Source organism: Ptychodera flava, chromosome 8 (assembly GCF_041260155.1).
Source record: "Ptychodera flava strain L36383 chromosome 8, AS_Pfla_20210202, whole genome shotgun sequence".
Lineage (NCBI taxonomy): Eukaryota > Metazoa > Hemichordata > Enteropneusta > Ptychoderidae > Ptychodera > Ptychodera flava.
In genome coordinates, this window is record NC_091935.1 from 20329609 (window position 1) to 20355631 (window position 26023).

General features: G+C 37.8%; 2 protein-coding genes across 2 annotated transcripts; one reads left to right on the forward strand and one right to left on the reverse strand.

The window, feature by feature from the left end:
* The first annotated feature begins 1954 nt into the window (after positions 1-1954).
* LOC139138754 (tartrate-resistant acid phosphatase type 5-like) lies at positions 1955-10425 on the forward strand. Its single transcript, XM_070707266.1, has 6 exons — positions 1955-2110; positions 6024-6226; positions 6531-6655; positions 7478-7678; positions 8122-8266; positions 9758-10425. The coding sequence occupies exons 1-6, from the start codon at positions 2065-2067 to the stop codon at positions 10010-10012; spliced, it is 975 nt and encodes a 324-aa protein (XP_070563367.1). The 5' UTR covers positions 1955-2064; the 3' UTR covers positions 10013-10425.
* A 3513-nt stretch (positions 10426-13938) lies between these two features.
* On the reverse strand, positions 13939-25994 carry LOC139138755 (NAD kinase 2, mitochondrial-like). Its single transcript, XM_070707267.1, has 7 exons — positions 25524-25994; positions 24557-24645; positions 23329-23580; positions 21752-21970; positions 21223-21318; positions 20318-20551; positions 13939-19488 (listed from the first exon to the last, which is right to left on the reverse strand). The coding sequence occupies exons 1-7, from the start codon at positions 25746-25748 to the stop codon at positions 19344-19346; spliced, it is 1260 nt and encodes a 419-aa protein (XP_070563368.1). The 5' UTR covers positions 25749-25994; the 3' UTR covers positions 13939-19343.
* Positions 25995-26023: the final 29 nt, after the last annotated feature.

Consider the following 26023-nt stretch of genomic DNA (forward strand, 5'->3'; position numbering starts at 1 on the left):
CGGAAGTAACATCAGGTGCTGAGATTAACACCTTTTTAATAAAACCCCTTTGGCGGACCATACAAAAAAAAAGGAGGCATCCATTTATTTAGTTCCTCTGAATTTATCTACAATGAAGGATAACCCATTTACAGTCACAAAACAAGTTTATAACTACCAGTGACGCTGTAATCATTCGTATGGAATCCTATGAAATGAAGAAATCCAACACAAAGGATGAGAAGGAGATCGTAAAATTTTAAAACTGAATAGTAAGTATCAAATAGAGAAGCGCTAAATTAAATATGAGATCCTCCAGGAAACAAAAAGTACACCAGCAAATATTGAAACAGCCTGTCGATGTTATCTTGATAAAATGATTTAGCCGTCGAATTGAATTGGTCTACTTCTAAAGTGTCACGTAAATAAGTGCATTGCACTTCCTTGGAGCTCGCACATCAAATGCTGTCTGATGTGACTCAGTGCGGTTTTACGGAAGTCACAGGAAGCAAACTTGTCTAGAAATGATGAAAGTGTTGAAATGACGTAGGAAAAGTAAATCTTTGAACAGAATTCTTGAATGTTTTGCAGGGCAAAAATACAACAGATTAAAGTAATGTGGTATCCAATGGTTGAAACATAGGTTATTTTAAAAGGTGTGACACCGGACTGTTCCATATCAATATTGCAGCTTGAGAAATCCGAGTATTCTCTTCCTCATTTTGCATGATTCACTGATATTTCATTTTTTCAGAGACTAGCAACATATATATTTGCGGCAGACTAAGATAATCTGCTATTTAATACGAACTCCCCGGAACACAGATACACGTACACAACTTGTCCATGAAAATGTGCTCCCCCAAAGATGGTGTTTACAGTTTCACAACTTAAATAAAACATTAGTGTCATCATTAATTACAATAACAGAGCTTTTCACCGAGGATATCAGCAGGTTTCCAACGTCTGTGTTAAACATTTTTTTTCATCAATAACCACGCCATTACTTTTACCAAAGCTCTGAATGACCGCATGATATCAGTGATTAACGTCAGAAACCGAAATTCTCGACGCCCGGTCATGTGCATACATGTTTTGTTCAGAGTTTAAGGGATGTGGAATTTCAATAGTGAGCGTGGAAAAGTGCAAAGGATTGAGCATTTGTACTAGACGTACACCAAGTATTACTTTTTAATATTTGAGGTAGTATAGTTGAAGTAGTAGATGATCTTTGAACCATGAAATTATATTTAACTGGCGATGTTGACGAGAATAAAAAAAATAGAAAGTAATGGTTCAATCTTTTCCTCTGAAGTCCATCTTTTCACCGTGACTGCTCTCCGTCGATGTTTTCCAACTTGTGCAACACGCAAGATGACACTCATAGTCTTTGTTCTTTGTTTTGATATCCTTGGCTCACCTACAAACCTGAAAATGTGGGCTCTATTTGTATCAACCAACATTTTAAGATCGCGGACCTCTAACACAGTAATACCACTAAGTATATTCGGGTAAATTTTGGGGGTTTTTGTCAAGACCACCTATTCTATGCTTAACATTCAATTTTGCCAGGCAGTTGTCTGAGTTGTGTAAGTATGACCTTCGAGACATTTTTGTTCTTTGTTGGCGGAAGTTTCAGTTGCTTTGGTTCGGTGGCTGTGACTCAGTTTACGACGAACTGTGAATAAGCGAGGCAGCAGGGAAACCCCCGTTTGGATGACGCTTCCATACTGAACCACGGCTACAGTCACAAAGCAGAGCTGAGCACCGGTGATCATACTCCACTGACCAGACCGAAGTTGATAAATAATAGAAATGATAACACAAATCATGTTGTAACAAACGAAATATCGATTTGTTTATCAGAAAAAAGTTCGAGCTAAAGTCGGATTATAATGGTTATAGTTATAGAGGGCGTGTTCATAGAATGCTTACAGTTTGGTTTCCGCTGAGTGGTCGCATCACGTGAGTGTCAGAGGCCCCATTTGAACATTAGATAACAAAACTCGGGACATTGACGGTCTACACCAGTTTGACATCCATACCCAACCCGACAACAACTACATTGAGGTCGACCGGTACACCATGTTGCAATACACACTTCTTTCATTCCTTATCGGCATTTCGGCAGGTGAGTGTTCTTGGTGTCAGTCTTTATTTTCGGCCCCAAGGAAGTTCCCGGTGTTATATCGTCTGCTGTTGAAGTTAACACTAGTTTCGAGACCATACTTGATCTGTATTCCCCGCTCTTTGGTTTGATGATGACTTTAGGGATTAGACTGTGATAATTTATTTGTATTTTATCGAAGACAATCCGCATTATGGCTCGACTCTTTGCTCCTGTACTGTGAAATTCTAATATAATCTTTTGCTTTTACTATTCTGGCCATCATTATTTTGATGCTGGTGACGATGAACGTATCTTATTAATTTAGTAGCAGTCGGCGACGATAACGCCCCGCTGTACTTTGCTCACTTTGTTACGAATCAGCGAGTGCACTGAACCACTGCGTGCTGACAAGGTATCAAAGTTTGGACTCCTGTTTAAACAACACAAGCACACTGTTGGAAAATTTGCTATAATTAAATTGGTCTATGCTGGTAAACTTTGAACTGGTCTTTGTGTCTATAGCTGTAACGTCCTGTCAGGACTCTGAAGTTAAATATCGTCGTGGAAACTAACATACTTAGAGGGTCGTTGAAGAGGAATTGTGTGTCAAAAAGTTAATTCCAGAGCATCGAGTGTTTGGTATGCTATATGATATTATAACGTTTCCTGTTATACTATGTAGCATTGTAGGACTGTACAAATAGAGCAAGCAACATTTCACGCGCGTGCATGGAGAGAGAGAGAGAGAGAGAGAGAGAGAGAGAGAGAGAGAGAGAGAGAGAGAGAGAGAGAGAGAGAGAGAGAGAGAGAGAGAGAGAGAGAGAGAGAGAGAGAGACAGACAGACAGACAGACAGACAGACAGACAGACAGACAGACAGAACACAATTGGAACTAATTTTGGGTAATTGGATTTTCATATTTTTTAAATTTCTCAAAAGTGTTAGGTGCCATATAGTTGAATGTTGTAATAATACAAATTACTCATACAAACAAGTGTGTAATGTAAAAAGAAAAGCAGATAAGATTACATTTGTAGATTAAATCGGTATTCACCATCCAATTATCCCAAATTAGTTCCAATCGTGCTACAGACAGACAGACAGACAGACAGACAGACAGACAGACAGACAGAGTGTGTGTATATGTGCGCAAGGACATGGAAAACTGCACAGGCTCCAAGAGTATTGGCCCTACTAACAGCAATAGCCTCAACAAATCAGTGTCATAATATACACAACAAATGACATGACGATTGTCATAAAAGTTACAAAAATTGAACCATGTGTAAGTTTTACCCACCAAATTTGTGATATCTTCGGGGTTTTTTTTGTATCCAGCCCCTCTGCTGATACGTTCCGTATTCAGACAACTTTATTTACAAATCATTCCTCACAGACGATTCCATGTCCTGAATAATGGTTTAGTTTGGCGACGTTTTATCCCAATTTTACATTCAGAAAACAGAGAAATTTTAAAAGGAACTTCAGTGATTGTACAAAGATCAGTGATCTGTTAAGCTAATGTACGTACGTACGTACCTACGTACGTACGTATGTACGTATGTATGTATGTATGTATGTATGTATGTATGTATGTATGTATGTATGTATGTATGTATGTTACAAATTACTCGTAAAAACAAGTATTTAACTTAAAAAGAAATTTAAAGCAGATAAGCTTACATTTGTAGATTAAACTGACATTACTTCACCATCCAATTATCCAAAATTGGTTCTAATCGTGTTGTATGTGTGTGTGTTACAGAATAAATAACATGCAGTTGCCTGTACGCATGTGTGTTTTTACTCTTCCATATTTTTAAAACTGCCACTTCACAACATCGTATGGTATTTTCCACCGCATTTTGCTCCATACAGTTGCTTGATGAGGAAGTGTCCTAAGATTGTTTGTTCGATCAGAAATTTGATAAAAATGTTTGAAAGGATTTTCCGTCAGTCTCAGAATAAAAATAACCTGTCGGAATAAAGGAGAAGTCTCTGATAATATAACTGTCCGAGGGGCCACGAGTACAAGAAAACGAGTTACATAACTAGTATTTCTTGAATTTGTCATTTCCATCACAGCTTTATTTTGAACCATATTGTGGACACATGAAAAGCGCTAACGATGATAAATCTGCCTTTTACGGCAAGTTTCCCTGCGGCAAAGTTCAGGAGTTCTGAAGCTTGTCGAAGGAACTGTATTTTATCTAGCCATTGAAATGGAACGAAAATAATGCCGCTGAATCTTTTAGAGTGTTACCTAAGCTCAATTCAAATATTTATCTTTTACTTTGAGGGGGATATAAAAAACCCTGTTTAACAACTTCCGTGTTTTACATGTGTATTTTGATGCGTTAATATTATCATCTGAACATCCCTGGCATGAGGAAGCCTGACACTCATGAACGGGTAGCGCTAGTAGAAAACTCGTAATCCCTGCGACAAAGAAAACCCTCGAATTACTTCCCTGGTAGACTTGGTTCAAGTCGGTGAATTTTTTTAAAAATAAAGTCATTTTTAATAGTTTCTCTTGTGTCTCTCCTATTTCATACAAACCTATTTGGACTTTGGCAGCCCAGGCAAGGTTTTCCTTGCGATTAATTGAACGCGTTGCCCTTGAGTCTGCGCAGTAGTGAGTTTCTGCCGGATTCACGGCATTCCGGGAGAAACTACCCAGTATCGCGTTCACCCCACTCACAAATCACAGACTTGCCCCGAGTCTACTTCCCATGTTGATTAAGGGCGTAACAGTTTTGAAAGGACGATATCGCATATGTATATTTGTGTGGGATGCGTCAATTGTTATGCTTTCCTTGACTTGTACGTGTTTCTTTATGATCAGTATAAACTTGAACAGTATACGTGTACGAGAACTCAACATGTTTTTTTACTGAAATCTGTTGAGTTCTCGTACAAGTATACTGTTTAAGTTTATGTTGAGAATGTATAAAGAAACGAGTACAAGTCAAAGAAAGCATGACAACTATACAGAGAAAAGTTAAAGTGTTTCGGCGCAGGCCTATTGGATTTATGCAAATGAGAATATGTCTACGACGACAATGGATTTTCATTGACATTGCCTAGACCAAATAGGGCAAATAAGCACAAAACCGGACTGCATTAAATATCTTCTTGTTTAGCCAAATGTATCAACTAGAAATCTCCTATCAGCGATAACTTTGTACCCACAAACCCCATTTTACATTTTTGCAAATTAGACACTGTTGCGAAAATAAGATTTTATTAGATTTTTAGCATGTTATTTCCAGGACCTACCAAAATTCATGGTAAAAAACTACTTTCTGTTGAAATAGTCCTAGGTTTACCCTTTTGGCTTAGATTTACAAGTGGATTTGTTTTCTTTGACACCATCTTCGGGGCTTGTAACATCTTTGCCGGCTGTCATTGGATCGATTACTGAGCTTTCAACGTTAAGCATCATTTCATTTTTTTGTTTGTGGAGTTCTGTTCGTCAACACTGAATCCAGACATAAAAGGACAGAGTTTGACTTTATGGGAAAATAGTTTACAGGTTGGATAATATTTTGATCATCTTGTTCGACAAAATGGTTCATATTCTTCTTTTCTCCGTAGACTACGTTGGAGTAAAAGAGAGTATTAACCATTTGAACATACGATCTGCAATTTCACTGTAGACAAATTAGTTCGAGTCCGGACAAACCACAGCGGTCAACAATCATCAGATATTACACACATGCATACTGTGTGTACAGAAGTCGATCATCGGGAATATTTCGACATGATATCTTGGGCAGCTCATGAAACTCATTTACAAATAGAACAAAAACAATGGCAGATACATCATTTGATGTAAGCCATCTTCAGAAAACAGGGAGTAGTGGCTTGAAGTTATTGTTAAATTTTGTAAATGTTGCCCCGTCAAAGTGATCGTTTATTAATTCCTTCACAGTATCCAGTGAGAATGCCTTGAGATTCACGGCACTTGGTGACTGGGGAGGTATTCCGATCTTTCCATACACGTCACCGTTCCAAATTGCTGTAGCAGATACCATGGGCAAGGTGGCCAATGCACTGGGGTCAGAGTTCACGATAGCCCTTGGTGATAATTTCTACGAGACCGGTGTCAAGGACGTTAATGACAGGCGTTTCAAGGTAAATGGGTACAGTGATGTTTTGCACCAAATCACATAACTAATGTACAGATTCGTAAAACATTGTCCACTAAAATATCCTTGTGCCCATTGAATACTAAAATCGTTATATCAGTACAGACTGTGTGTGTTCTTTTAAAACACAGCGCACGAACAGATTTTCTAACACCTTGAAAGTTCATACAGTCGGCTCGAAATAGTTCATGGATAATGCATTTTTGAAACATTGTGCGAGATTTAAAATAGCAAGCCCAATATCCAGCTCTGTATTTTGCTAATTTTTTTTTGTATTTTTTATGGGTTAGGACACTTTCGAGAACGTCTTCACAGCGCCCTCACTTCAGAAACCTTGGTATGTGTGCGCCGGTAACCATGACCACAAGGGGAATATTACAGCACAACTGGCCTACACTAAGGTCTCACAAAGATGGTAGGTCTTATCAATGCCTACAGGCTCCTGATATTATGCTACTTTCAAAACTACACGGATCGATGATAGACACGGCAACGGAACGCATGCATTCTGTAGAGCTCGATCAGACTAAAACCATATCGTTGATTTAACAGATCAATAGTTAAATGCATAAACTTTGCTAAGCTTCGTTTCAAACAAATACTAACTATTCATGAGTTAGTTATTTTTGAAGTTTGGGTTGAGTTCAAGCCCAAGATTAAAAGGCTCTTGTCGACATGTCATGAGCATCTTCAACTGACATGTGATACTTGGTAAGTGCCATAAAAGTTGCGCATCTGCCTGATCAAAAATTCACATAAGCCGACTACACTAGTCCATGGGAGTTGTTGTAGATAAACATATTAGCGCACCCCTCCCCGCAGGAGAATTATTTCTTGTTATGGCTACTTTCCCAAAATAGAGCGACTGCGCACATTGTTTAAATTTTCTGTCAGTCAGTCAACTTTCTATACATATAGTTCACAATTAATTTTCACGTATAATTCTGGCTGTATGAATGGTTGGGCAAGAGTTAGTTTGTATGAAGCGCGCCATCGTAAGACGTGAATATCTTGTTTTTCATCATTGATCTGTGCTCCACAAAAGCAAAAAAGATATCTTTCATGCGATGACCCGAAAATAAACTTGTTTGGCTTTCTGATATCAGATAATATAATTTGTATCGGCATAAAAATAAGAATTGCGTCGCATTCTTAAGGCTTTTTGTAGTCCATATCACCAAACGTTATGTGGCTTTTAATATCTTGCTCTTGTGCATGTGTTCTCGTATTTCAATAGGAATTTTCCAGAACTTTACTACAGTAAACGATTCCAGATTCCCAACTCTGGTAGCTCCTTGCTTTTGGTTCTGATAGACACTGTCATACTGTCAGGCAATACAGATGACAGCACACCAGGCAACGAATTGACTGACGTAGATCAAGAACACGCTGATTCCCAACTGAAGTGGATCGAAGATACGTTGAAAACATCAAATGAGTAAGGAGGTCTTTTTCATATTTGTCTTTTCGAGAGTTTGTTCAGGTCGATAAAATTAAGAAAATGTCATTTTACAGCTTCTCACGTATCTTATGTTTCAAAATATTTTGATACGATGAGGCTAACACTGGGTACGATGGAGTCTGCGTAGTAGCAACGCTGCAATGGTTTTGCTTATGATGTGGATTACTTCAAGCATGGCTCCAAGTCACCACGTTTGCAATAGCACACAATTTCAAATAAAATGAACAAAACATAAGACCAGTTTAAGACATTATTTAATAATATTTCGCGCTGTGGACTTCGAGAAAGCTAACTTGATGACGGAAATTACACTTCCCTGTGTCAGTGCACGGTATATCACCTCTACACTTAAGTTCTACATTCATGTATTCCCGTTCACTGCGCAAATTTTGGATTTATTGGATTTGTCATTCTTTCAGTGATTACATCATTGTTGGAGGTCACTATCCCGTATGGTCAATTTCTGAACATGGGCCTAACTCTCGGATGGTTTCACAAATCAGACCTCTATTAGAAAAATATGACGTCACTGCCTACTTCTGCGGCCATGATCACAATTTACAGGTATTTCTGCATTTCTATCTACCCGTCTGTATGAGTACTACGAAGGTAGGGAATGGTGTTTGTGTGATTGGACTAGTCTATGTATTTCGTAATATAAATTCCCAGTATCGTCAGTGTAAGACCCAATCGTCGAACATACAATATATATATATATATATATATATATATATATATATATATATATATATATATATATATATATATATATATATATATATATAAATAATGTGAACTCGTGAATAGAAATTTCTTAATACTCCAAAACAAAGGAAAACAAAAAAAATATACTCGAAGAAAGTCACTTTACCACCGAAATAGATGATGTAATCGTCAAACAGTGATGCAACCAAAGATCGGACCAAAATTAGAAAAAAAAAATCTCCACAACAACATCGTTCCGAATTTACTGCGCTCTCTTTTACTTGGGTTGCAAATTGCGCATAACTGCTCGTTGAGAAATAAACTCTCTGCAAAAAAAAACTTACTAAATCCTCGGGCGAAAGTACATTTCCAGCAACTCTTATTTCGCTTACATAACAGGTCAAGGTTAGCCTTGTAGACACTTGTGAGGACTTGCCATTGACTAAATAAAGCAGAGACAAATAGAAGTAACAGACTAGCAACGCGGCATGGCTTTTGTTCCATGGTCGTCTCGGTAGAATATTGCCTTTTCATATTAAAATGAGCTTCACAGGTGTTAGATTTTTTTAGACCTTTGTTCGTGGTTGATAATTGCACGAGATTATGCAAAAAGTACGACGAGATGGCATCGTGCTGCCAGTCGCGTAGCAACCATAGTTACTTTGTGAGCTCTCAGGGCAGAAACACTGCTTCAAGCCAATCAAAACGTAACACGCCCGCAGTTTCATAAACATGTCCTTCAAAGACCAACTTTTAATAGACGATATGACTGACCGTAAACCATTGAGTAAAACCAGACAGTATCGATAGAAGATTTTCAAATTTGGTTGAAACACACTCATTATATATTCATAAAAATGTGAGAGGAATTTTTAAAATGGTAAAACTCACTTTCCAGAAGCTAAAAACTTTCGCCAGCATGCCAATTCCACTCAGCACCACATGACAACAATAACACAAACTTTGCCGAACATACTTTCGCTTAAAAATTGGCAAAAATCCGGAAACTACCGAAGGGTGCATGGTCGGCAGTCTTCGGAAAAGCGAGGCGAGAGCTGCCTGAGGCGAGGCGAACATGGATGACTTAAGTAAACGCTTCACGCCTTGAACAATACCCGTTGCCAGTCTGTTTCTATTTGTCTGTGAATAAAGGCATCCCATCAACTTAACCTGTCTGGCGCTTTTTGACGGCGCCATCTACGAGTGGAAATTGAAAACTTATGTTTTCACACGTTGTGCAGCCGTTCGACTATCATCAAGCCACCTTGCACACTTTAACGGTCGAAGTATGGTGTAAGTTCGATCTAACTTGTCCATATAGCAAATCAGCTTTAATATTTCTTTCCGCAGCATCTGAAAGAAAACAACTCCAGTGTCAACTACTTTGTCATCGGAGCTGGTGACGTCGTGGACCCCTCAACCAAACACAAAGATGACGTACCCCCTGGCTCCCTGAAGTATCATTGGGCAAATATTCTGGGCCTTGGTGGCTTCGGTTACGTGGAAGCAACGCCACAAAACATGACCCTCACGTTATACCAAGCCATCAACGGCAAAGACATATACAAGACCGTTTTGAAGCCACGGAAGAAGGGACTAGTGTAACATGAACTTGGGTTTTTGCTGCTCAAGGGTTCGATGATAGCTAGATAGGTGAATTATGTTGTGTTTGACGGAGGGGGAGAGGGGATTTTCAGGACTATCCATTTGCTCAACTTTTACAATTTTTACAATTTACAAACGTCCGACCAATGCAAATGTGAGAATTATCAAGCAGGCTTTTCCAAATACTTTTCTTAAAGAAATAGCAAAGAGCAAAATAGGATAACAATAACTAGAAGTAGGTGTTGCACGGTCCTACAGTAGCCATTGAAATTTCAAACAACAGTTAAAGCATTATATTATCGATGAAAACTTGAATTTAAACATTATATACTGTGCGTGTTTTAAAGCAAAACAAGAAATCTCTTTTCAGTCTTTTGATTTGTCTTTGTTTGGAATTAAACTTTTTGATCACATCTGCTTTTATTGTGCACATTTTCATACTTGTGGAGCCGCGTGACATTAAGACATCCAAAAAATCGAATCCTTGACCCACAATTATATATGCACACACCAAACAGAATTCTGAAAATCCTGAAAAAAGTTGACTTTCAACTGGCTGTTTGACACAGGTGATACGTGGAGCAAGTGCTAAGACAAGACACAAAAAATTTCCAAAGTTTGCTAACAGACGGATAATATAGTCATGACTTGAAGATCGATTCAAAGTGCAGGCGTATTAGATGAGCCACAAGCACGCAAAGAGCTATAAAAGTATATGTTTGCATGGGCCGTTTACAGTGTTTTCTCTCGACTGGGCGATGGCGCATTTCGAACCACTGTCTGCTCTGAAAAAGTTACTGACAGCCACGGTCCCTCCAAAAAAGGACCAAGCAAACTGAACTTCGTCGGCTATTGTCATATTTTGCCCCAGTCATGATCGTTTCTTTGTCGAGCTTGATAAAGTTGATTGAGAAAAATGAGTACATAATCTTCGATCTCAAACCTGCTGTGGTGATTGGTGACCTTGAGAAGTTGCGTAGCAATGACCTGGCGGCAATTTTGAATTTTGTCGAAACTTCGTCTGACTGGGATGAAGTTTACTAACAGCGTCTGCGGTTGGTAAGCATAGATCAGCCTGAGTAGGCCCGACATTGATTCCAAGAAACGTCCGAGGTGACCTTTCACCAATTTTTGAATATCTCAGCATTTTATAAAAGTTTCAGACATTTGTCTCGCATAAAAAAGACACGTTGCTGTAAACTCTAAGCATGTTTACAGCAATGAGGGAACAACTGCGCGTTTTTGGCCAAATTGAAAAATGTAATGGCGGCTAAAGGTAACAAGCAAAATATCAACCTCATAGCAACAATGACGACGACCATAGCAACAAGAATATTAATGAATTTTGCAAAAATAACTTATGTAAGGTAATGTATATGGGAGTGAAACAATGAAAAATTGCCAAACTGACCCTCAAAGACATGAGTTTTCCCATTGCAATGAAATTAAAACACTGATGTATTGTTGACACTTCAATAAAATCAACAAATGATGAAGTTTTCAGGGAAACTCATGCTCATGTTAATTAAAATTGACAAAGTAGCCCTTGCAAGTCGCATGCAAACGGGCAATCTATCGTCTCTGAAGAAACGCTACCTACTATGCAGTGTGTAAATTTTAATGACAATATGGAAAAGTGATCAAACTTACCGTAGCAACCATGGCCACGTCCATGGCAACATGAAAAGGTAATGTATGTTTAGCAAAATGGACATGGAAATTATTGCTCAAGATAGATAAAATACATCCATGCCTTTTTGCATTTCCGTTGTTGAACTATGCCATTGGCTACTGACGAGGACATGGCAGATCATTGATTAGAGAGGGCATTTGTACACTCTGTAATTTAGGTCCATTTCCTATCAGGTTATTAAAGACCTTAGACAAGGACACAGCCTAATATACTTTCAAACAGAAGTGAATATATTGCAATTAAATATAACTAACAAACACACTCCCAGTGTCAGCGCTTTCAAGGCTTCGTTCCTTGGTTCCTCACGCAAACTTGTCCTAACGTGGCCCTGACATGTACGTTCTTGATAGTGAGAGCGCCACCAATGTTCGTAGTATGACTTTTAAACGGAATTTTTTTTGGTAGATAGCAAAGCAAACGATTACATAGCAAGTTCGCTGACGATATAGGGCCTTTCGTTTGGTTATGAGCCTCTGTTTGGTAATGAATATGTTTTGTCAGGAATCATGGATCCCTTGAATGAAAAACCTCGTCTTGTTGGCTGTGACAGCCGTTTCTTGGAATGTTTTCCCTTAACATTTATTGTGCGTATTGTACATCAACTATTATCGCATACATAGACTCAGTTATCTCGATAGTATGACGTCACACTAGAGGTATATGACTACGACGAATCCATATTCCCCATGTAGTGGATAAGGGACAAAGAGTCCTTTTAAACGTCAACAAAAAACCCAGCTCAGTGTTCAGAATTATTTTCAAATTCCTGAAACGCAAAAGTGGGAGGGTCATGAAACATAGGGAAAGATGGAGAGTATTAAAATGTATGTGTAAAATACAAAGTACCGTCAACATTAGAATTTTTATGACTTTGTGGTTTTTTTCGTCGTTGATTTGAAATGAATCGTTTGATTTCTTCACTATTGACACTATGTTGCCGATTTGTGTTGTCTACCTATACCTCGTCAACAGAGCCTCTGTCGATGTCCATCAAACAACACGATACGCACAGATAACCCAAGACAAGTACTGATCATCTCTGCAGCAGTCAGAATGTTTTCTGAAGCAACATTGGAAAATAATTTAATAAATTTTATTACAAAGATCAAAACAAACATATATTTTCTCATGATTTGAAATTTAAATATATTTCCATTTGATAGCAGACAAACCTAACTTGAGATAACATGTCCTAAGGGGTAATTAAAAATATTCGTGTCGTTTCATGGAAACACAAAACAGACATCAGCTACTGATGCAAAGATTCTTGATTATTTCTTAAACTGATAAGAAATAGGATCCATACGTGCCCTCTTACTTCAATTTCTGAACTCTTTGAGTCAATTTAGGAAGTTTGGATATTTTTTTATCCGCCAGCCTCAAGCTAGTACATATATGTGATGTATAAAATTTTCTTGCATCAAAGATGAGCCTTTCAGAGTCTGTGGAGCTTCAATTCAGCTGAGAGGGCAATGAAGCATAAATGGACACACTCTCATGAAAAAAAGATGCAAATATAATTACGAAATGCTATATTTTGCATTATGAGCTAAAATAACATCAGTCTTCAAACAAATGTGTTTCTTGGAAAGCTTTTAGGTTTGACGACAAAATCTGCAATCAAAAGCTGTTGTGATGTGAATAGCTCTATTTCTGCTACCATGGAAGTGGGTAGCTGAGGCTGTACTTCCAACATACACCTAGAATGTAATGTATCAAATATACATTGTAAGGCCAAGAAAAATAAAAAGATTGTTTATCATCCTAGACATATTGCAAAAATGACGAGGTGACGCAGGGTTTTTTTTCTTCTTCTCAATTTTTTTTTATTCTTCAACCAACAAGAATGCGCAAAAAACATGAAAACAACATCGGAATGCACGCAGAGACAAATGCACAGCAGTGTTGCTTTAGTATTTTTGTATTGCAACAGTTCTGTCGTTTGACTTTAAGTGCAGCAATGCACAATTTTGACAGTTTAATATAACAGTGACATATGTGTACAGTTCTGAATGGAATGTTAGTGTCTGTTATTTTGTTTACAGTGCTGTTTTTTACAGCACTGTGTTATGCACTATCGTCGCGAATTTTTGCGGGTTTTTTTTTCATTTTATTTCTTCATGAGCCAAAAAAAAGCGGGTCTGAATTGACGTGCGCAAGGATGAGAAACAAACTTTTTATTTTCTTGGCCTAAAATCTAAAACCACACAACAAAAGGATTCCTACACTGTGATAAAGCCATACACATTTATTGCTCTCTATCAAATTTCACAAAATATACAACCACTCTTGTTAAGTATTATTCTGTAAAAGAGGCAGCAAGGAAAAACTCCATGATATTACACTTGTGAACATCTAAAGTCAGATACAGAGAGAGAGAGAGAAAGATATCACTACACTGCATAAACATCTATATACATGAACATGATGGTTATGGATATAGTAAAGCTAGGATCAATCGAGGAACTGGGCGGTCCAGTACCAGTATTAGAACCTGAGTAATGGGTCTCATTGGAGCTTATAAAGACTAGCAGTGTTCTCCATAGATTGGAAAAGGTGAGGGGTGGTCGGTTTACATATCAATGCATAATTTACATATTCTTTTGTTGTGAAATGTATTCTTTTGTACAGTGATTAGCATATGAATTGATTGCTCTAAAAACAGAGGAGTGGCCCGCGTAGCGAAATCGCCTTGTGGAGAACCCTGACTAGGGTAGAACGTCAAGTATTCTGGTTTAGCGAGGCAGCAAAAGGGTTAAATCAAACACAAAGATCATAACAGCAGAAGGTTTCCTCAGTATCATCATATTTACAAATCATACATCACGAATGATGTAATTTAAGTAACTAGTGACACGTACTGCATAAAATGTAGTGTGTTTTTTTACTGTAGCGGAGCAAGAAAGGATTTTACTGTTTTTCTTCCAGTAAGTTCTCTCATAGAACAATACGCAGTAAACACACTATGAATGATTTCCACATGGTGGAATAATACATCAAAAACAGATGGTTAGAAATGGTATAAAGCTAGGATTAATAAAGGAGCTAATGAGAACATATACATACCAGAGTGTCTGACATATAATGATGAAATCAATATTTCAATATGACTACCTGTAGATGGCTTCAAGGTCACCATCAACAAAAACTCTTACACTGTACATGTCTTGACAAAATAACGATTTTTGCTATTCATTCAGAAAAACTGCATAGACATTGTCATGTACTGAAAAATACAAATGACAGGTTTCTCAATTACTTGTAAATAAAAAAAATCTCTTTGAAATTAAAAAAAAATGTTGAAAACATACCGGTAAATCAAATGTACTTTTAGATTCTGTGTTATAAATCTGATGTACACTATAGCGGCAACTGAAACGTGGCTTACTACAACTATTGTGAAGGTAAAACTGAATATCCGGAAGATTTAAATTGGCTGCTCTGTTGGTCACAAATTACAGAAACCACTGTGAATTTAAAAGTCTTGCATTGTCAGGTCCATGTTCTTGTTCAAATTTTTATTATCTTACTTTACATGGCAATATTTTGTCCTTCATATGTCTTTATTTGCTACACTTACTTAGTAGAAGACAGCGTACCTCTTTTGTTTTTCTGTTTGTGCGTTAGATCTCCTGTTATCTACATTATGGTAGTCTATCACTGAATCTTCCAAAACAAATGACTGAGCGATTTGAGCAAAATGAAAAATGCGGGAATATGATTGCACACAAGTTTTTACAGTACCTAACTAACACAATATATACAAAATTTTCTTGAGATCACCATGACGGTAGTTTACTTGAAAAAACAAAATATCCCTACTCAACCATAATCTTTGGTTCAGCCCAATTCTTTTTCAGTAACAGAGTTGGAACGTAAACAGTGAAGTTGGGCATTGGGTAGTAGATATTCATTTGGAGTCTTACAACTAGAATGCTCCATACAGCAATAAAACACATGTTTGCAGTATGCGGGATCTACTGGTATCTTTAAAATAGTAACACACAAAAGCAGAGATGATATTAGGAAAGAAATATTTAAACAGTAATGTACCCATTCCTGGACCATAATGGACGAAAGCATTAACATAATGTACAAGGCAAAGCCGAGTATTGTGGAGTGCAAAGTTTGCTTGAGTCCATTATGGGTAGGGAGGGGGTTCATTATTGCTATAATTTTATAGTTTTGGTGATGGTAGTGAATTTGAAGATGTAGAAAAGATCTTGTAGATGCAGATGTAGAAAACATCTTGGGCCACAATTCTGGATAATCAGATACATTATCAGTAATAATCTGAGGGGATGATGTCACAAAGTTCACTGGTATTGACAAAGGTATAATATAATTCATTGATAAAGGACTAAAAGAAAATGAATCAAAAGAAAGCCCTTGGAAGCAGCATACTTAATATCACTGAAGTATCTGAAAAAAGTATCATGCTGTAGACAAGCGAAAATGTTAGGAAGCATGTAATGCTGTCTACAACTTTTACAAGTCTATCAGCTTGTGAAACAATGTTACATCGAAACTAACTTTTAATAAAATCAGAAAGTAGAATGATGCAAGTTTTAACATGTACAGAAACTAAACTGTTTGGGTACACACATCAAAAGGTGAACACAAGTTATGGTGGTTGTCCCTCCGTATCACTTCAATACACAAGACTGCATTCTTTAAAATGACACTCTACACACCAACCTGTAGGTAGACTCTTCGAAAAAAGGTATGTATACCTAACATGGTTGGAACTAATTTGGGATAATTTGATGAAGTTATGTTGGTTTAATCTGGAAAGATAAGCTCTTTTGCTTTTCTTTTTAAGTTATACACTTGTTTTTTATGAGTAATTTGTAATATTGCAACATTCAGCAACACAGCACCCATTACACTTTTGAGAAATTTGAAAAATATGAAGATCCAATTATCCCAAATTAGTTCCAATCGTGTTACCTGTAGGAGTTGAAAGCAAGGCCAGTTTCTTGCTAGACTTGTTGGGCTATCTGTTTGTGACAACAAGTCCTTCAACAATTTGACATAGTTTGAAATTTAGCAATCTCAGCGTCAATGTATAATCCAATACACAGTGAAAGCATGCAGCCAACTCATTAAGAACTGTGACATACTGCCACTGAAAGATATCTAGATAGGATGATGTTGTTGCGTTTTTTCCCTGACACGTATCTTTTCTGCAGAAGTTAAACAGAAAACACAGTGAGCTCATATGCAAACAAAAAACAAAAAAGTCAGATTTTCCCACACATCCACAAAAAACCCCAAGAATACGTTTCATAGACCCTTCTCTAGTGTTTCTAGAAAAATCGCACAAAAACAATCAACATTTCTATCCATTCTCTGCCTCGAATATATTTCAGGATGATGATCATGTATGCATGGTCTTCATAGCAAAACACAGCGTCTGGGAGAATCAGAAATTAGGACAGCGATAAACAAGAAACCTATCCAAATGACATGACACACGCACATGCATACTCCCCAATCTACAGATTTAGTCTTCTCACTTTGTCTGTGCCATTCTACATTCTATGAAACGTCAAAATAAACTCTCTGAAATGAAAGATTTGTTTCCTCATGAAACAAGTGTTCTTAAATGTCACATCTTCGAGTTTGATTTCTTACAAAACAGACAAGACTGTGAAAATGGCTTGTATTGATCACAGAAATAAAATACCGCATGCCCCGCTGGGAAAAAATGTATCAGGAGAAACAGGGCTCGACGCAAGGTCAAATCATCCACTAGCCCGAAGGACTAGTAGCAGTTCATTTTTAGTAGTCCTAAATGAAGTCTACTAGTCCTGCTCAAGCAAAGCCAAATGTTGCTCTCTAGTGTTGTAAAGAGGTGTATATGACCATTCTCATATTTTTTGTCGCAAAGGTTTTTAAACCCAATAACTAACTTTCATGCAAGACTAGCACATTTGCTTACTGCAAAATGTTTAACTTTGAATCATATATAAACCACAAAAATAACCTGAATGAAATGTCCTGTGTAGGAGGAGAGGTCATGAAAATAGCCTATTGCCATCAAGAATAAAATCAGACGTGGGAATGAATTTGTTGGAAAATTCTTCATAGCTCAGGTAGTGCGCCATTAATTTGCAAAGAACGTGTTTGTTCATAATGGGGACAGATTTGTTTCTCCAGAACTGAAATTCATACAGCCATTCACAAATGTTCCTGAGGAGTACCTTCATGTTTTTGACATATATCACATTTTAAAATTGACCAGCTTGTGGGGAGGACCTCTCATTTGTAATAATGGTTTGTGAAAAATTTTGTTTTTAATTGTAAAAATGTTGCATTTTACCATTTCATGTGCTTGTGTCTTTTATGAGTTTTTGCCAGTTACTGGTAACAAAATGTGATTAGCACAAAAATAACCAATGACTCCCAGAAGTGATTGGATACATCAGTCTGATACACCCATTTCATACGTTGTTTTTTCACTACTTTTTTAAGGTTCACTTCACTATTATTGCCCCAATAATTTACACTTTTCCACTAAAATGGCAAAACAATAAGTTGCTAGCACCAAGTTATTATCGGTGAGGAATTCCCTCACCAGTACAAGCAGTAGCAACTTGCCATAGCAATGTTTTGGCAAGCTAGATGGCTCTTTTTAAGGTCAGCTTCAATCAAGCTAGGGGGTCTTGACTATATATGGAGGTCAGCATGTGGAGGCATTCTGAAGCAGGGTCAAGCTGGCTACGAACTATCGGAGGTGGTGTTTGGGAATGCCCCTGAAGAAATCTTGAGAAAAATCTTCTTTGAAAGGCAAGGATACAGTGTTTGAACGAAATTGTGGGGTTGCTCAGGTTTTTAGGCGAAGTGATGAGCTTCAAGCAAACCAAAATACACGACGTGCAGACAATTCCGTTTGATGCTCAGCGTTGAGCCATGTTTCCCGGGGCCATGTTACTATGGCGTGTACAGTACAATTTGATTCTCCGTAGCAGGTAAACTGTTTCATTTTAAGTTGGTGATCAATAAAGTTTGCTTCACTGTTTCACTGTCCAATTTGTTTGGGTAAAAGTTAGTTTATTTTTATATAAAATGATCGAGGCTTGGTTCATTCTTATCGAATGAGTGGTCCGGCGTCCCATTAGTTTTGTAGCGATAAACTTTCCTAGACAACTACGGAACTTGAAAATTGCACTAGTCCGCAGGACTACCTCCGAAGACATTTTTACTAGTCCTCTTGAAAATTTACTAGCCTCGGGCTAGTGGGCTAGCGCTTATGTCGAGCCCTGAGAAATGATATAAATTAAATTACTTAAAAGTGAAATTTGTCATGATAATCGCAATTAAAGCAAAAGGGATAGAAAACACTATCTCTGCACATTAGTGTTTAATGCACTGTGGTATTTCACAAGCTATAATCTTTAAGAGTCTCAAGACTTGTCATCCCTATTTGTGTAAATATCATTATGTTATTCTGGTAAGTTAAAATAATTACTTGGTTCCTTCGCTGTGATTTAAATTAAAAGATTTCTTTGAAGTTGTGAGAGCATCTGTACTTGGAAGAGGTTGGCATCACATGAGATCGATGTGTTCCACTGTTGATTATGACGCACTTGAACTGTTTCTTCTGATCATAATGGGTGATTGGTTGCTGACATGTCAAGACATATCTAGCGCTGAAATTGTGCGTAGAGCGTTCTTGCTGTTTATCTCCATGGTGGCTATGGCGCCATCGTTGAACACAAAGGACGCTCCATTGTCAATCACCATACACGCATCCCACATCCTTGAACGAATGAATATTCTGCAGGTAGAAAGTTACAACAAGTAACCGATGAAATCAATGTGTCTATCTTGTATATCAGGGAAGGTAAGTAAGTGTAGGTTTAATTTCACACATGCTATAATAAAACATTACGACCATCTTTGAGATTTTTAACTTCAAAATTGTTGAATTTAATGTGTGCGGTAGACAATACTTCAAATGGGTTGATCTTCATCATCTTGCTCATTCAAAAGATGACAGTCTCAGAGACCTAAACATGTGGCTAGCTTTTCGTAACTCCTTTGAAATGTTTTGTATGGTTTTCAAAGCTATCAGCCTGAAATTTTTGACTGAAAGATCCTCGCTTGAGGGCGCTGTCTATGCTCATCCCTCTTATGATTGATGGATATGTCAGTTGACTGAAATCCTATTAAAATCAAGTTCTTTCTCAAAGTCTCCCCTAAGTGTTTAAGCATATGCAGGATGAATTAACCCTTTCACCACAATGGTTTATTCCAAAAAAATTGTTATCGATGGTGATTGCGGACCTGTTCACAGGAAATGAGGGATGACCAGGTTACATAAAACTGTTCCTCTTGAAAACTTTTAACTCTTATATAGGTAGAAACCTGCATTGCTCATACCTGACACTATTAATTAAGAATGTGCTGGGGAATGTGAAGATGAACACCAAAGGCTGTCACAGTACAACTGTTGAACTTGTAGTCTACATTTGAAAATGGCTTCCGTGTGCCCTATCATAACTGTATGGCATGGTTTTACAGATGGAGTTTTCAAACATACCAAATGGCAGCTGTGAAAGTCAACTGTCTACACCATTCAATGTTGCAACTGTAAGTCTACTTACTTTCTAGCAAACCCTCTAGATGACTTGACGCTGTACACTCCGTTGACCACAGGGTCCCGAATCGTATAGGCCATCCTTGTATCAGACGGGGAATAGACGAGTGAACAATTGAACTTCTCTGCAATCCTTTTAGCCAACATATCGTCTTCTGGTATGTCTGCGTTTGTTTCCTTTTTCACAATATTTAAAATATCCTGAACACTCTTGCTTGGTAATTTGTTTATGTTAAAAAACCTGCAACACAATGTAAGAGAGCATAAAATCATATTGAGTCATCACTTTGCTATGTCCGGGGCTTTCTCATCAATATTTGGTTACATTCACTCATGACGCAGGTAAAATGTGATTTCACTTTGCTTTTCCTTCCAGTGACAAACTAGAATTACACCTCCTCAGGTAGGATGAAGAATCTATGTCAAGTGTCAGTGCTAAACACTGATGCTGAACAATGTTTCGAAATCTCTACATTGACTTGATGAGTCACCGAATATGTGGTAAATTTGACAAGAATCGGCCGATAGTACACTGACAGTGATGAAAAAATTCCTGTCATCAGACAGAATTTTACACATCACTTTCTGCAGACAGTGGACTATGCTGCCTCGAGGGCATGCCAGTTTAAGTAGGTCACTTACACACAGAAAAACTACATATACATTTGTAACATCGTTGAATTGTGTATTATTATAAATCTTGTGAATTTCAAATAATCATGTGAGACAAGCATCACTGACATTTTTGTCAAACATTACTCTCTATGTATTTTTAATTAAAAACTGAGAAAAAGTTCACAGTGATATTTGGATAGACTAACAGTCATATCTTTATCAGCAGGACTAAGTGATGGTGACATTGTAACATTGGCCCTTTTTCAAATCAAGGTTACACTTGACAAAAAGGCTTACCAGGATGTTGATCCTGAACCTGTGGACACAGTCAGTCCAGAACTTTTCTGTTTCTCCTTTGGTCCATCGTCAATGCTGAGTTCATAGTATGATACCCTGTGTGTTGTCGAGAAAAGACAAAATACTGACTGTGGTGATCTGTGCCATGTGATGCTACACCATGCATAAAATGTCACATAATTGATCTACAGTATGTGGGCTTTGAGTCTCAAAGTTTTTCTGTTGTTTCTGAAACACAGCATCAGATGGGGAATAGTTGATGTAGCAGAATCATGCACGACTGAACTTCTCACATGAAAAAGCAATAGCATGTCCAATAAAACATGAAAAATATTCATCACACACATGCATTCAACTTCAACTATTTACAAGAACTTGATTGTTTGGTATGCATGCACTACAAATAGATACAAATATGCTTTGCATGCAGCAAAAATTTACCACTGTAGGGCAGATTAATGAGTAACTTTTACCTCGATCATGTACCAAAAAATTCCCATGCTATCACAAAGTTATCAAGCATTTTTACCTTGATGCCAACGATTCTCCAATGAAGACTTCATTCAATGCATAGACTGGTAGAATTCTGGGCGAGTGCTCCGTACACGTTTGACAGTCAATGTCGCTGTCTCTGTAGTGCTTCTCGTAATACTCTGGATATCTCAGCTGTTCTTCATGCAAATCGATGGGGTCGTAGTTTACATTGCCCCCCTGTACAGTCACATGGATCCTCTGTCTCCACGTCCATCTAGATAAAACAGGTTTTGCACAATGAGATTTCACATGATAGCAGTGATGGTGGTGCATGGTTAAGGTAGAATGCATCTTAGGGACAGATATCTGGACTCTAAAACTTATCTAATTCTTTTCTGATCTACCACTTGTTAGGGTTCATTTGGAAACCCTTGTAGAAAGAAAAACTTTCAACCTCTTAGTTTATTGACAATGCAAAATTTTACTTTTCTCTATGCATAGAGTTGTGTGATGGCGGCCATTTTGAATTTCAAATACCAGTAAATCTTGAGTAAATCGTTTCTCCAATACCAAAATTTGCACAATGACCCCTGATTTTTATTCTTGATTTTGAAAGAGAATGGTTGAAAGATTCGTCCAGGAAAGTGTCAGCAAAACTTTAAGAATTTCACTTTCGAGGTGTACACTACCTTTGTAGCTATTCAAATGGACGATAGCTGTTACCTCTGATAGTATTCTCATTGTTTTTTGTTCTGCAAAACAACATAATTCCTCTCCAAAAAGTATGTTGGAACACAAAAGTATTCGCCCTGCTGACAAAATGCACTGGATGCAACATGCAAAGTTGGTGTTGACCAAAATTCTGGTGTCAACAAGAATTCAGCAGACGACAATAATACAGGACATTACACACATACAGACTACATAAACATGTTGATTTTGGAAAGTGTAACATGAAATTACAATAAGTTATAGACAGAAAAAAAATTCGAAAAAACATCAAAAGTTACTGCAAACAGAGCTTCGAATGCGATTGCTTCCTGTATGGGTAATTCCTTACTTTCAATGCTGAACAGGCTTCTGGGGATTATACAGGTCCATACACTCTGAGTGACTTAAAATTCAAGGACTTTCTCAGCACTTTACAAGGACTTTTTAGTCTGTAAAATCATGTTTACAGTATCTCTGTCTTCAGTGACTTTAAAATCTTCAAGTCTTTCTTAAAACACACCACATGGGACATGTTTTGCTCTACTAGTAACCAACTTGGCCTGACGGTGAAATATGAACTTAGTCAGGAAAAGGTCCAGAAACCACTTTCCAGGTATTCTATGTTTTACAATACTTTATTTAGATAGATCATTCTGATATATCATTTTTACAAACCATTTTGTGACTGACCCATCATTTCATAATTTTTTGAAAATGATGAGTGCCTTATCAATTTTCCAGGACTTTCCAGGACCAAATTACATAATCAAGGACTTTACCGGATCAAGGGGAGTATGGACCCTGATTACATTATCCTGAAAAATGTGAGCTAGCCAATGCTGGTAAAATCGGTTTGGTGACATGTACTGTTGATCTAACCTGTGCCTATGAAGGACACAAAGAATAAACACTTCCACCTACTTGAATTTACCGGCAAGCAGTTTCTCCATCGTTTTGTCAAAGTCTAGTGTGCACTTGTTAGGCAAAGCTAGGAATCCTTCTGATCTGGTCGGATCGGTGTTAATTCCTATCACTGGGGTGTCGTCGAAAACCCGGCTTGCTGTGAGAAGGAATGTACCATCTCCACCGGCTGAGATGATGGCGTCTGCCCACCGTACTTTGTCGTAGGTGTAGTCGCCTCGGGTAACGACTCTGTGCTCTATTTTCCTTTTCCTGGTAAGAGATGAAAAACAATGACTTACTCCGTCCAACTTTTTGTCTCAACCTATGGTAGAATGCACCTTGGGGACAGATATTCTGGCTTTCAAATTTTTACAGTACTTTTCTAGTCTATGCCTGTAAGGGCTCATTTTGAGGCTCTTGGAGAAGTAAAAAAAATGTTGGTTTTAGTTTTTTAAAAGTCCAAAATTATATTTTTCCTTAACATAGGGATTGTGGACATTTGGAATTTCAAATATCAGTAAATATTAAGTAATTTGTTTCTCTAGTATCAAACTCTGCACGGTAACCTCTGATTGTTATGCTTGATTTGGTAGGAGTATTGTTGAAAGTTTCATTCAGGAAAGTTTATGCAAAAGTTTGTCTTTCACTTTCTCCGCACATACTACCTTAAGGAAAGATTGAAAATACATGTACTGTAAAACACTTTGAAATATTAGCTGCATGCTTGTTTTAGATTTTGCTGATTTTTATGGTAATCAGCACTGAGGCTTATAATGTAGCTAAAATGACATCATAGCCATGGTAAATATAGTGACATCTTAAAATTAGCAAATTGACAGATTTAGCTAAATTCGCTAGAAAGACATGTTTTACAATACTCCTGATCATTGTGCTGGTAATAAAACATGATTGACAGAATCTAATCAATGAAATATGTCTCTTGGTTGAGTGACTGTTTATTTTCCAAATTCAGTTTGCTAGGATAGCCACGTTCACTGAGCAATTCCAGTATGCTTGGTGCACTGCAGTGTCGCAGAAATAGATGTTTAGATGGCTTCAAGATGAATGGAAAAAAATCTTTCACCTACGCGCTTCCTAAATTTTTTACCACTTCTACTGTGCTACAATCCATTATGGCATTACATTAAAGTATGAAGTCATTGTCTTGCCTTGACTGGAAATGATCACCACGACCCTGAATGGGCAACGTTTAAACAAATGAACATTACAATATGACTATACTCACTCTAAAGTACGTACAATCCGCTCAAGGTTGTCAGTGTGAACGTTGTGTATGGCTCGTAGACTACTGTAATCAGACCCTCTTCGAGCAAGCTGAAATAGCAGTGCAGAATTTTCGTGATTTTATCTTTACCACCTCTGATGGGAATCAGTCATCTAATTGTTGCGCAGCACAGTTCAACTGATCTGCACGGATGTTTTTTGCAGGAAAGCCCATTTTCCCTTGAATGCTAACTGGCACTGCACATGACTGCAAGCTTCTTTGCAGCAAAGCCACATATTCCCCTTGAATAATGAGTGATAAGTAGGACTGCACTTGACTGCAAGCTTTTTTTGCAGGAGAGTGACGTTTTTACTTGAAAATTAATCATCTTTCTCCCAAGTGGTATTTATTTCTATGGTTTGCCTATGGAGCCTTGTAGAAAGAGGATTAACTAGTGCCTGCATCATGCATGTGCATCTATGGATGTAGAAATGAACACAAGTGGATGCCTGCATTGTGTAAGCATGGTGATGAAGGCCAGTTTTCGACATAGTGAAGGATCTCAATGGGAGGTTGGCAGTAATTGACCGCACGAGGCAATGATTTGTTGACGACAAAGCTGAATGTTGTACGATAAAATTGTGAAACGTGCAATCAGCTATTTGCTTCATGGCTTCCCCTTCTACTACGCTCAAGCAAAGGTCGAACATTTTGCAAATATTCCGACGATAGATTGCGCTAGATTTCCAAGTTGACGATGGAGAAAGTGTTAACTTACAACACATCTTGACGTCTACAATAAATTATGACGTACCATAAATAAAAGGGTGTTGCTATTAACTGCGTATTGAATTTGTTTGTGTACAGTCTTTGTTTACCTACTTGTATCGTACCTTTCACACTGAGGTCCCTCCCCTATTTTTAAACAAAAAGATCTCCCGGACACGGAAAATATGGCGAAGTTTCACGATAAATTAGAATCACTTACTGCTCTTCTTAACTGGTCTTCATTTAGGTCAGCGAACCGCTTCTTTTCGAACTCGTACCTGGTTGTTTTTGACAACACCAACACACGTGATGGATTGAAGCCAGCTGACGACGCGCCATCTTGCTGGGCAACGGAGCAAAATGTTGCAATATTATGCCCACTTGCAGGTATGTTCTTTGGCCAAGGCCGAAATAGAGAAAATGTAAATGGTATCCGACAATGCATATTACATTTCTAGACCATTCTCAAAGTCATGATCGGTTCTTCTTTCCTCCACCACCGAGTTGATGCCATATCTGATGATGCGTTTCCTGTCGCATTTGTCGCGTGTATGAACTAGTATGTATGTACAGAGCCTCCCAGTCACGTTGAAATTTCAGATTACACTAAGTTCGCCGTTGGTGTCGCACGACAAGTCACAAAAGGGGGAGTCACGCACATTTGCTTTAAGTCCTGTTATCACCTACATCTGGTTTTCTACAACCTCAAATAAAATAAAA

Excerpts from the sequence above, each read along its gene's own strand:
- LOC139138754 (XM_070707266.1), top strand. The coding sequence starts at position 2,065 with ATGTTGCAATACACACTTCTTTCATTCCTTATCGGCATTTCGGCAG. Across the intron at positions 2,111-6,023 it reads CCTTATCGGCATTTCGGCAG|TATCCAGTGAGAATGCCTTG; the intron begins GTGAGTGTTCTT and ends ATTCCTTCACAG. Across the intron at positions 7,679-8,121 it reads ACGTTGAAAACATCAAATGA|TGATTACATCATTGTTGGAG; the intron begins GTAAGGAGGTCT and ends TCATTCTTTCAG.
- LOC139138755 (XM_070707267.1), bottom strand. The coding sequence starts at position 25,748 with ATGCATTGTCGGATACCATTTACATTTTCTCTATTTCGGCCTTGGCCA. Across the intron at positions 23,581-24,556 it reads CGGATTGTACGTACTTTAGA|GAAAAGGAAAATAGAGCACA; the intron begins GTGAGTATAGTC and ends ATCTCTTACCAG. Across the intron at positions 19,489-20,317 it reads TCTAGAGGGTTTGCTAGAAA|AATATTCATTCGTTCAAGGA; the intron begins GTAAGTAGACTT and ends TTCTACCTGCAG.